Source organism: Sturnus vulgaris, chromosome 6 (assembly GCF_052056855.1).
Source record: "Sturnus vulgaris isolate bStuVul1 chromosome 6, bStuVul1.hap1, whole genome shotgun sequence".
NCBI lineage: Eukaryota > Metazoa > Chordata > Aves > Passeriformes > Sturnidae > Sturnus > Sturnus vulgaris.
In genome coordinates this window covers 33,288,969-33,301,475 of record NC_142248.1, presented here as the reverse complement: position 1 = coordinate 33,301,475, position 12,507 = coordinate 33,288,969, and the positions used below count along the sequence as shown (strand labels likewise).

General features: G+C 37.2%; 1 protein-coding gene across 7 annotated transcripts in view; it reads right to left on the bottom strand.

Moving 5' to 3' along the window:
* UNC79 (unc-79 subunit of NALCN channel complex) overlaps positions 1-12,507 on the bottom strand; it is a 106,729-nt gene that overhangs the window by 80,946 nt on the left and 13,276 nt on the right. For all 7 annotated transcript variants that reach the window (XR_015804218.1, XM_014884499.2, XM_014884503.2 and 4 more), the window contains exons 4-11: positions 11,120-11,290; positions 8,290-8,382; positions 6,986-7,041; positions 6,250-6,379; positions 4,642-4,706; positions 2,763-2,851; positions 1,556-1,596; positions 332-360 (exon numbers count right to left, since the gene is read on the bottom strand). Coding sequence is in view for 6 of the 7 variants with exons in the window: in XM_014884499.2 (XP_014739985.2) it covers positions 332-360; positions 1,556-1,596; positions 2,763-2,851; positions 4,642-4,706; positions 6,250-6,379; positions 6,986-7,041; positions 8,290-8,382; positions 11,120-11,290 (674 nt within the window). In the remaining variant the exon portion in view is untranslated. The remainder of the gene's footprint in view (positions 1-331; positions 361-1,555; positions 1,597-2,762; positions 2,852-4,641; positions 4,707-6,249; positions 6,380-6,985; positions 7,042-8,289; positions 8,383-11,119; positions 11,291-12,507) is intronic.

Here is a 12,507-nt window from a genome sequence, read left to right as displayed (position 1 = left end):
AGGAAGCTATATAAACACTTAGATTTAAAATTAATCTCTTCTTCAGTCCTCTTCATAAACAGTGTTATAGAATACAAACAGAGCTCAACTGCGTAATTGGATTGCTTTACTAATTGCCACTTAAACTAAAACCTACAACTCAAATCAACATTGTTAGCTTTAACAAAAAGAAACCTGCTGCTGCTGAATCATTTCCATCCACCAATAAATGCATGAATGGGTAAATTGTGAAGTTTTGGAATGGTACAAAGAAGAACACACTACACAGTAATGGAATGACATTACACACAACATCAAATCATGCCCCATCACACAAATGGCTGAATCTTACCTTCTTCTGACATATAGCAGAAATTTCAGCTGTAAGGGGAAGGCATACAAAACATGAACACAAAGTGACCATCTTTCTGGTTTACTACGGCAGCCATGGGAAAATGGACATCCTGCAAGGAAGTCTCTGAGCTAAGCTTGTGTTTGCATAAGCCTGCATCAGTTAGGACACTTTGAAATGCAGTAACAGCCTTGGTGCATTAAGTGTGGTGTGCTCTGCAACCCATCCACCTTCCTTCTGCTTATGCTTCTGGCTCACAGACCTGTAAAAGCACACCTTGTACACACTCTGGCATGTAGGAGACATGGCTCAGGTGGGTCTACAATGCTTGTGAAAGCTCTTGGCATAAAAGAGTAGTGAATATGGGTGAGCAATGTCAAAGCAGCCACTATGTCTGTGGCCCATAATTTCCGAGTGAAATGTTTGCAGATTCAACCTGTAAGCAGTAGCTACTTGATCTGTTGCCCTGGCAACATATGATTCAGTAAGTTAAAGTGGCTGATTAAAAAGAAGTGCTTCCCTTAAGTAAATAAAACATTCTTAATCTGGATAATATTTCAACTAAAAGCAGACAGCAAAAAAAATCTCAACTGCTTAAGAATTTTCAGTATGCAAAGCAAAGAAAGAGGCAGTGTCTTCATTCTATTCCTGGAAGGGTTATTTTAGACAATATGCTGATTAGTCTGTCAACACACTTTGTTTGCATTCTTCATTGTTTGCAGATAACAAAATATCAGGTTTTGTCACTGGCCAAAGCACAATGATTGGATCGATGACTGGATCATTGAAAAATATTTTATGTCCTTTCCTGATATCCTCTGCAGTCTAGTCTTACTGATTTTCCTTAGCTTTTAGAGCTTTCAAATCAGACCCAGGTTACTGGAAGAACTAGCCCGTTTTTGGACAGTGCTGTGGGACACAAATACTTTTTAAAAACTTGGCTCCAGTTGTGAATGCTTCAAGATTTGAAAATCTGTTCAGTTGTCTCTGTTTCCTCACACATAAAGAGTTGCATAGTATTTCAGATAGAGGATTAGTCAATTCTTCATAGTACTTTAAGGACATTAAGCAGCATTAAGTACAAACGACTTAAAAATAAAAAAAAACCACAAACCAATACTTTTGAACAGAATGCAGCAGTTCAAGTAATACAGTATGGAGAAATATCAGCATAGCTTTGTACAACTATTATTAGTTCGTACCTACTCTTAAAATACCTCTTACCTTGTGGCAGAAGAACATCAATCAACCATTCACTGTGATCCCTGTAAAAATGTATATATAATTAACTTTCTTTTTATATACACATATATACATGGATTTATTTTTGCACAAAGGAAATTTAGATAAATCAATGTGGTAGGAATGCCATTATTCTGAAGCTGCTTTTTTCAAATGTAGTTTTATCAAGTGCAGACTGGTTTACATTACATCTCTTTGTTGTGCTGTCTTACTGTAAATTACGACTTTGATGATGTTGGTCACCATGTTCAAGGCTTTCAAAAATTACTTTTGAGACCTAAATTTATCAAATTAAAAGCGAGTGTGCTCTGAAAGTCTGACATTTAAGAAATTATAGTGAAGAATAACAGATGACTGTAAAAAAGAAACCAAAGTACCAGAACTGTTTTCTCTGCATGTCCTTAGAAGCTATGCTTCTACCAAATTCAATTACTTTTTCTTGCAGCCTTAACTCAATGATGACTTAAAAACCTAAGGTGAGATGTAATTGCTTTTCCCACAGCCAGTGTGATTTAAAGTTGTCTGAAACTGAGGAGAAAAACACTGCTTTAGGTTCTGAACGACCTGTAACCTTGTCCATTTGAAGTAATGAGTGGCACTGTAAGTATTAATAGATTTTGTATACTAATGCAAACCAAAGTAGCAATTTAAAGGTAAAAAAAGACAACCAAAACTGAAAACAAAATAAGGTTATTTTATCTCAAGGTATAATCCTTCCAAGTACTGGCCAATCCTGAATAGATTTCTTTGATCTTTGCTGCTTCCTGGTATATCTTAGAGACTAATCTGAAATACATGTTACAAAACATCACTGAAAGCTTTGTAGAAGAACTTTCACTGTAATGTTCTGTTTTAAATGACAACTAATGGATGATGACAAAAAATGTCTCATAAGCATGAGCTGGTTCATTAATGAGGCTTCCCTATCATAGTCAATGGGCATAGATCCCACAGTATCTACTCTTTCAGAGATCTCAAATGAAAAGCTGTTTAAGGTAGATGCAAATGCTGATCATGGGGTAAATATCTGTAATCTTTATTCATATTGAGTGGCAGTGTGCTCCATATATTTCAACAGGTTTACCTATATGAATTATATGCTAATCATACTGCAAAAAAGCAAAACTCCAGAGTTCTGAACTCTGGATTCTGACAACATTTATCATTTTCCAGCTCTTGGTTTACCTACCCTGCAATTCTTTGGCTGCATTCTTCACAAAGATATAGGGGAGGTGGCTTATCACCCAAGGCCACAGACAGGGATGGGTCAATGCACATCTGAAACATGGAAAAGGAAAAGGATTAGCATCTCTGTTCATTGAAGCTTGCTGAAAAAGTTCGACAGGTTAATGCTAGGGCATAAAATGTAACACAGCTTTGATACGTGTTAAAAGCATTTATTATTCTGAAAGAAAATACACAGCACATGGCATACAAGATCTCAAACTGTTTCTAACAAAGAAAGAGATGTGAGAGTCTGTAAAAAAACAGGACATATTTCAGTACCAATATTATTGCTTTCTGAAAGACAAGTATGTTTTGTTACATACTCATACCACATAATCACTATGCACTGCTACTTTGTTTTCCCCCCAAATAAATAGCACTTAGAGGATCCATTGTTTAGGACAAGGTAAGGTCTAGATTTTTCTCTCTCAAAAATGCCTCTTCCAGCAAAATCTAATTTTCAGTCATCACAGTTTTTAAGTATAGAGCACAACTGCAGTGACAGAACAAAGACTGTCAGTTCCCTTGGCAACATAGGTCCAGACTTTGTCTTGCATTAGGTTTTATCCCTTCACATAAATCAATTACAGTTAACAGCCAATTCCATACACATTTGTTCAAGTGTTTTGTACTACTAAGCAAACACTAAACAGTAGTATGCATACACTGTATCTTAACCACTCTGATCACTCTCACTCCATTGGAGTGCAAGACTTTATTTATGAAGACAAATACCTCTTTGAATGTTTCCCATATTTGTTATCCAAGTCATCTATTTAGGACACAACAAGCTGCATTTTTCTGAATGATGACTGATCAAAACTGGCTCTGTCAAAATTAGGCGAACAGATCACTCAAAAATATTTAGGTATTTAATCCGCCAAGCTTGAAACTGTACTTTTAAAATATTTTGCTCTATTGTGTTATTAGCCTGAATCTAGTGATCATTACAAGATGAAGGAACACCTTTCAGCACTTTTCCTGCAGGAGAAAAATCACTGAGAAAGACTGGAGTGGGCAGGAAGGCAGTCCCTTGCAGGACTTTTGAGATAAGTGCCCCATCATTATGTCCAATCACAGCCTGTGGAAAAGGCTCACTGCAGAACTGTTTGACTAAAGAAATTATATTAGTATACAGATTGATGGCAGGAAAATTGGTTGTACCTACATTTTAACCAGATACAAATTAATTGATCAGTACACCTAACTGTAGTATGTTCTGAACCTGGGCTGCTGTTCTTGTCTCTGCTACCAAATTGTTCTGTGAGCCTGGTCAAACCTTTTTCATTTTTACCATGCCTGTAAACAGTAAAGATACAATTTACCTTCCTCAAAGAGGACTGCAGAAAAGGTAAGTAAAGCTTTGCTGCTTTTTGCTTTGGGACACATTCCAAGCAGAGGCTCATAACCAGAGTAGGTGCATGGTATGAGCTTAATCAAGATACCAAAGTGAACAAGTACCTACATAATTGAAATAATGTTTCCTGTACAGAGTAATGTTTGTGCACGTGTTTATACACATATATGTGTTCAAGAAAACATTTACATGGATTAGCCAGGAGCCTTTAGAATTAGAGCTTAGAATTTTATTAAGTGCTCCAAAACCATAGCCATGTTTCATTTCAAGATTTCCCACAGTAGTTGCAGGAAAAATCTCATCTTGCTTTAGGCAGCTGAAGAACATATTCACAAAGGTGTGGCCCCTTGCTCTCAAGAGACTTTGCTGCCCCTTAGCACCTGGTTTTGGTCACCTGCACACCACCACAGCACATGGGTGGGGTCAAAGCACAACCTCTCCCACCCCAGACAGCTGGGTTTGGCCCCTAAAGTAACAGCAGTACCTTCACAGCTGGTTTGTTAATTGCATTATGGCATTCAATGTGCTGGCAATGAATAGGATTCCAGGCTGCAAAACCAAAACATGGCTGATTAATAAATGAGAAGAGATATTGATATTCTTTGTGTCTAGAAGTCTCAATTGAGAACAAGATCCTCTTGTACTAAGTACTATACAAATATGAGTATGATACAAATAACCATTCCTCAGGAAGGAATAATTACAATAAACAACCTTTAACATATAGGCCTCTTGACTTATTTACAATATAATTAAATGAACCATGGATTCAATGAGAAAATGGAAAAAGACACAGACATTCCTGTGCAGACTCTTCTTGATCTCACTGGCATCTTGAAACAATTAACTATCCTTCCACTCCAGGAGAAAGATGGTAGGAGTAGCTGAGTATATTCAATTACATTCCCAGGCAAAATGAAAACACAGCTATTACAAAGGAGAACTAGTTCAGTGACAGAAGGAGCCTTAGCTGTGAAATGACAAGAAGTAAACAACAAAGGGATGCTCAAATGGCATCACCTGGATGCTCTATGGGATGCCTTCAAAAAAGGCAGGTCAAAAAGCCCTGCAACTGCAGATAATACTCATCCCATTCTGGGATATATTAGCAAAAAACTTATATATAAGAAAAGAAAAAATTAGTCTATCCAGTGGTAGTAACAGTTCAAAAAGAATTCTCTCATCATTAGTTTACACACCTGCTTGCATGGAAGAAGTGATGCAGAGCAGTACATGAAGAATTTTGGTTTTTTTTAAATAGCCAAGAAATATTATCAACCCTTCATTGGAAGGCTTTAGAACAGATCAGAAAAACGTCTATTGGGAACATTCAGACTGCCCTTGACTTGGTCTACAGTCTTCTAAGGTTTCTTCCAACCCTTCGTTTTCATACTTTAAAATGTCACATTCTGGTGAAATGTTAAAAGTGAACAAAACATATACCATATGACAGAGATTATTTGAAAGAGGTTGAGACAGACAAGCAGGAAAAGCAAGTGATGAGTTGTTGCTGGACACTCGCCCCTGTAGCAGCACTATCCCATCACTGTCTCTGGGGAGTCTGGCAGACAGAGGACTTTGTACCATCCACCTACTCCAGCTGCATTCCTGACTTTGTCCCCCATTTTCATCCTGTAATCAACCTTGAGAATTTATTCATTACACTAACTGCACCTGACATCACCTGACTTTTTTTGACAGTAACAGCCAGATAAGTCTTAGCAACAGCAGCAATGTGAGCAGCTGGCACAACAAAAGCAACCAAAGCAAAAATTGAAAGGAACATAAACCAGAACTATTCAGAGGCCCAGACAGCAGTTTCACAGACTATTTGTTACAAACATGATATTTATTTCTTCTCCTGTTCAAGTTTAGTTAATATTGTAAGACAACTTATTTACTAGTCACAATCTGAGTTTTTATTTTTCATAGCATCTTTGGAAAATGCAGATAAATAGATATTGCATATTGTTATGAAAGTACAATTTATCAAACAAAAAAAGTCAAAATACATCATAGAACTGTAAAAATGTGACTCTAACACTTTTCATCATTTATTTATTTTGGCCTATACAAAACCAGCTGCACTAACCTGTGTACTGCAGTCCTCTGTACTCACTGATTGCCCCAGGGGGTTTTAAATTGGGCCAATAGTGAAATAACATTTGTACTGCTGGAGGTTTAACTTGAGATGGTCCATAGGCTATTACATATAGCAAATCCTAAGGAAAGACATGTACAAAATGTTTATTTATGCAAGGTAACAAACTGCAATTCAATATATTGTACTTCTGTTCAAAGATTGTTGAACACACAACAGTAATACATTTCATGCCCTAAGAAACTTCCTTTTTATGCTCTTAGAGACAGATTAGGTGACCAACTTCAATGCTTCTGAGTTTGATCAGAGCATGCAACAGCAACCATCCACCCATAGTGCACTAACAGAGCAAAATGAATTCTCTGTCTAGCCATGGAGTAAAGAGGTGAGATACAGATAAATAACCAGATTCAGTGCAGATTCAGACAACAATACTCAAAAATAATTCTCATCAAAGTCCAGTCCTACATAAACTGAGAAGTCTGCTCATTATTAAAATTTCCACTCATTGGAGCCACAACCACGTAGGAAACAGAGCTCTGTTCTATAAAACATGGAACTGCCTCTGTAAACTAAAAATTAGAGGGACCTTCCTCTCCATAATCCAGAGGAAGGACTGGATATAAAGATCATTTACAACTTCCTGGAATACAGTCAGTTCAATTTTCAAGCCATCTGGTTTTTATTACTACCCAAGCACAATATACCCAAGTATATATAAACTTACTTTCCATACTTCTTGCTTATATTTCATGAGGCATTCCAATAATTGGCAGTGATACACTGAGAGAGAAAAGACAGTATAGACTTAATATGAACATGGAAACTCAGGTCACAGAAATGACATAATCAGCTAATTGGCTTTGCTTTGTCCATCCAAAGCTCTATGCCTCACTCAAATATTTCTTTTAAAGGGCTTGCTAAAGAATCAATGCCCTAAAAGTCATAATAAAATATAAGAAACTGAATATTAGTAACTTGCTTCTGTCAAGAAATGCAGGAAGATGATTACCATGAGGGTACAGCTTTTTGCATAGCAATGGAGATCTTTTTCGCACACATCCAGTTGAAAAATACCTGCTGATTCACTAAAACTTTGTCCCTCTGTCACAGTGTAAATGGGTATCTTGTCATTGTCTTGAGGCAGCAATGGAAGTCACATGTAACAATAGATTATTCCCACGTATACCAAAGGCTATAGGAACCACTCTGTCTTAAACAAACATGAGAGCCAAGTTAACTACTTTGCATGTCTGACTTCCCAAAAACCACAGGGCAATATTTTTCTCTGATGGCTTGAACACAGAAATCATAAGAAAAAAAAGAACATTAAAAGAAAAAAACTGACTTCTGCAAATAGTTCTTTAAAAGTGGTGTTCTGCTTTTATTTACCTGTGTAAAGCAAGTTAGGACAATGTGACACTCCTCACACACCATCTACCCATCCACATAAGACAGCAGATAACTGACAGCTGATGATCATGCAATGTAACAGCTGACTGGAGTTAAATATTGTTTCAATTTGGTTACATGATCCCAGTGGTTTAATGGGGACTGCCTCACTTTTGTTTAGATACTCGTAATTACATTTAATTTCATTATAGTTCCATTAAGCCTACAGCCAGCATTTCCTGTCTTCTTTAGAAAGACAGTACCAGTTGTGAAATCAGTGATATTTGAATCATAGTATAAGGTTACTATGAATTTCTGTAGTCAAGGTAAGTGATATTTCTCTCCAACACAGAATTATATATATCAACACTATATTCTGATGTCAAGCATGAGTAGAGTCTCCAGTCCTGGGCCTAATTCTATTTCTCCAACACAAAGAGATCTCTTATCTACATAATGATTATGTCCAGCATGATGTTCACAAACCTCAGCTTTGACTAAAATAAATCATTTTTCATCCTGTGCTGGATAACATCACAGTTTTTTTCCCATAATGGAAGCTTTCCTGATTGCATTTGACAATACTTCCTGGCTGATAGTTTCAGAATGAATGATACTATGTTGCATGTTTACACATACCTGGGTTTGATGTGTACTGCATTGCAATCATCAGCATTGATGATGCAGACAGATTGACATGTGCTGGAACTCCTTCTCGTTTTGAAGATCCCACTTAAAAGAAAGGAAAAAAAAATAAATTTTATATTCTAATAGGAAAATCAGGTGAGAAAAGCATGTAACTGATTCCAACTCATGCAGATAAAATTCTAAGGTGCCATGTCATGAAAACCAACAAACAAAAACAAAACAAAAACAAAAAAACAAAACAAAACAAAAAAAAAAAAAAAAAAAAAAAAAAACTAAAAAACTAGAAACACTACTGGGGGGGTGAAGCACCTTTTCTGGTGGAAGAGAAAGATGGCCAGGCATTGATCCACAGAGCATGCACCTTGATTTCCAGATAAGTGTGACTTCATTCCTAAAACTGCATCAACCAGCTGCCTTCTCAGGCCCTTCAGAACCCGAGACTGGTGAAAATAACATCACTTGTACAGCCAAGTGCACCTAGGCCTTGGACTCTAGGAAGGATAAATATAGCTACATACCAGAAACATCAGTCCCACTGCTTTGTGAACTGTGCTGAGATAATGATGAACAGATCCACTGAGTACCCTTTAACTCAGTATCTTTCACCTCACACAGAAAGTGGGTGGAGTTCCTCCTGGTCTCCCATGAAGTGGGTTACTATTAAATGGCATAAATTTGGAAAAACCCTGCAGAACTTTTACAAGGCAACATGGCTTTGAAGGCAAGCTCCTACACAGAGATGTCACAAGTATCTTTCCACCCTCACAGCACTTTCCCAAGCCTGGCTGCCAGGACCCAAATACCAAGCATTTGGGATAGAAGCACAGAACTGTAGCTACCAGCTCAGTGAGCTGTTTTCATCCCTCCCATCTGGCTCTCCAACTGCTTAGACAATTTCTTGCATCCTCCCTTTTGGTTTGAATCAGAACTAAACACTAAGGGAAGGAAAGGTTCTGCACTTGCCTTGCAAAGGAGCATACAATTCCCAGCAGAGAAAGACAAGAAGACTAATTAAAAGAACACTCAAATAGAAATGAAGGAGGGAAGAGAAAATGGAGAATTTCTCCCTGTCTGTTCTCCACATGACCCAACATTACTATGGCTCTCTTCACTGCACTTCATTCATTTATTTTTGAATCTTATCCACACAAATAAGCACCCCCAAATTACTACAGAAAGGTATATTTTATGGATTTAAATTGGAAAATACTTGGCAGCTCTAACTGGGCAATTAAACAGCACAAAAGTAGGACACAGTACTAGATTAGTAAATTTAAAAAGCAGTTTCATACAGACTGGTTTCATACAGAAATCTCACCAAAACTGATAGAGAAGAAAGCCAGTATGACAAATGCAAGGATGCAATCTTTGTCAAGGGCAGATGGGGAACAGCATCTATTTAAGTAAACCAGGGATTTGACTCAGCCAGTTATTCTGAGCTATAGTTCTACAGATCTGAGGACAGACAGGTTAAGTCACCACCCTCAACTGTTCCTTAACAAGCTACAGCAGTGGGAAAAGAAGTTGTTTAATGCAACATTCTGTTCTTAACCCAAAGAGGACCTATTGCACATATGTATGAAAAAAATCTTAGCAATTTTGATTTGCACATTGTCATTAGACATGTCAAAGTTAATGGAGAAAACCTCATTACAATGTACTAAAAATGAATATTTCAGTTCGGAAAACTGAGGTCCAGGAGAGTTAGGGGACTTTTCCAAGATCACTGACTGGTCAAATCAGAAAACACAGGTGATAAATTTGCATTAAATATTAATCTCAAAACACTGGACTATACTTCTTTCAGCATCTTCTCCATGCTTAAATGACATTATTCTTGATCTCTGTACAAAAGTTGTTCATGTTTTTCCACTAAGATTGGGAATACAGAGGTAAGGAGGAGACATTCTCACAAAACACAGAATGGCTGATGTTAAAAGGGACCCCTGGTGATCTCAGGGCCAATCCCTCTGCTCAAAGAAAGGCAACTAGAGCAGGCACCCAGGGCAAATTGTGTTTCGAGCATCTGCTAGGATGAAGAATCTGCAACTGCTCTGGCAAACAGTTCCAGTGTTTGGTCACACACAGTAAAAATCTTGTTGGTTAAAACTGACCTAATATTGACCTTAATGATTCTCTCTGCAGAAAATGGTTACATTTCTCATTACTGCCGAAGTCCTATTAAGCTTTTTGTCAGGTACATGGACAAGCATCCAGTACACACCTCAAGATCCACACTGTGCAGGGACTATGAAGTTAAGTAATCATGTAACATCTTCACAGAGGGGAAGTAAAAAGAAAGAAGAGGGGAAAAGGCAGGGACCATCAGATTCAGTCCTAACACTTACGGACAGGAGACATTACAGGCACAGCTATTTAGTACAGAACTCAGAAAGTGCCAAGAACACAGAGAGAGAAAATCAGAAATTCACCACAACATTATCACATTGAAAAAATCATACTTGTACATCCAGATATAGTCCAGATGCAAAAATTATGCACGTTGCTATTGCATCTATTATTTCAGGAGCAGTTTGCCCATTGGTGCTGTACTCAAAGCTCCCACTATTGGCACTGAAAGTTATATGAGTCTGAAAACAGTGACTTCTTAAATAAACATCACATTTTAAACGAAGGAAGAATTCATACCAAAACACAGTGTAATAAATAAATAAAAATTATAGAGCTATTTCCCTTTGAAAATTAGTCACATGAAATTATTTTATGTATGTAAGTAGATTAATGTTCCATTCTATGACAGATCCAACTTTGATACTAATACGTGCCAAGACCAAACAATACTAGAATGAGTTCTACTTACAGATAGCCATAGGCAGAAAAGATGTGCTGAGATACTCTATAATATCCTTGTGCAGAAATGGAGGAAAGGTAGCTAATGTTGAAATCATTGTATAGGGTAAAGTACTCAAAATATCGTCACTGAGAAAAGGAAGTAAGCATGTAGTAGTGTAAAAAATTGATTGCCCAAGATCTGTTGAATAAAATGAAAGAAATATAGAATCATTACAATGAAAACGTAATTATGACTATGTACTTTCTTGTTTACAAAACTAAAAAAATAAATTATCTTTAAATTCCAGCTTTCCTCTCAAAGCAATTTGGGAAGATAATCACTATAGACAAGTGAGTTCACCCCCAATTTTAAGTCCCTCCTAAATAGAGGGAAACAGCTGTTGAATACTACTCCACAGAGTCTGAAGGGAATATGAAAGCTACAGCCTATAAAATAATCAGTTAAAATCAATGTTGATTTTAATCATACAGTGATTAATGTGCAATGGCTTGAACTTTAGCAGAGATGTTACTAAAATCAGAATTTGAAATGCACATTGCATTGAAGGCCAGATTTTGCAAAAAGCATTCCAGTCTTTATCAGTCATATTAAAATAAGAACTTTATCTTAATTACCCTCAAGAGTTCTGCAAAGTACCTCACATATATTGACTGCAGGAAATGTCACTGTATTTTTCAAACCACATGTGATTAAACTACAGATCTTGATTTCCAGGGAAACCATTGAGGCCAAAAGTGGCCAGCGCTTAAAAGGATAGGATTATTTATCAAGATTTTCTATACTTATTCTAATAAATCATATTGTAACTCTTTGGAAAGGATACTTAATAACTGTGCAACATTTTTAAGATCAAAAGGGAAGGCATAGTTTATTGTCTGTGTGGGCACTGTGGAATAACTTTGTACTCTCTCCCAAACGAGAAAGTGAGCTGGTGGCTGTAACTCTCTGACAAAGGCTACAGCATCAATGACAAAGGTTACAGACTCCATGAATTCCTGAGTATGAACCTGTACACAATCCAAAGACATCAGAAGGCCTCCCTCACACGTTTGTTAATTATTCCCCAGCCTTAAGTACATGACACCTGCACAGCTGGAGAGATTTTAAACTGGCTCTAAAGCACAGAGAGGTCTGCAGCTGCAAATATCCTGGGTCATGGCATAAAATTAAAATTGGCACTCCATTTCAGTGGTCCTGGCTAATCTTCTGTGCAAGAGTCCAAACAGACCCTCAACACTACAGAGTGCTTCTCTCTTGTAATACTGTATTTAGCTGGTGAATATGTCTTTTACAACCTGGCTGGTTGGGCCAAAGCTCAGGATTGCCTTGCACAGCAGTTGTACTTACCCAAACAACATGGATTGCTCTGTTTAAAAATACATATTTCTTTTAAT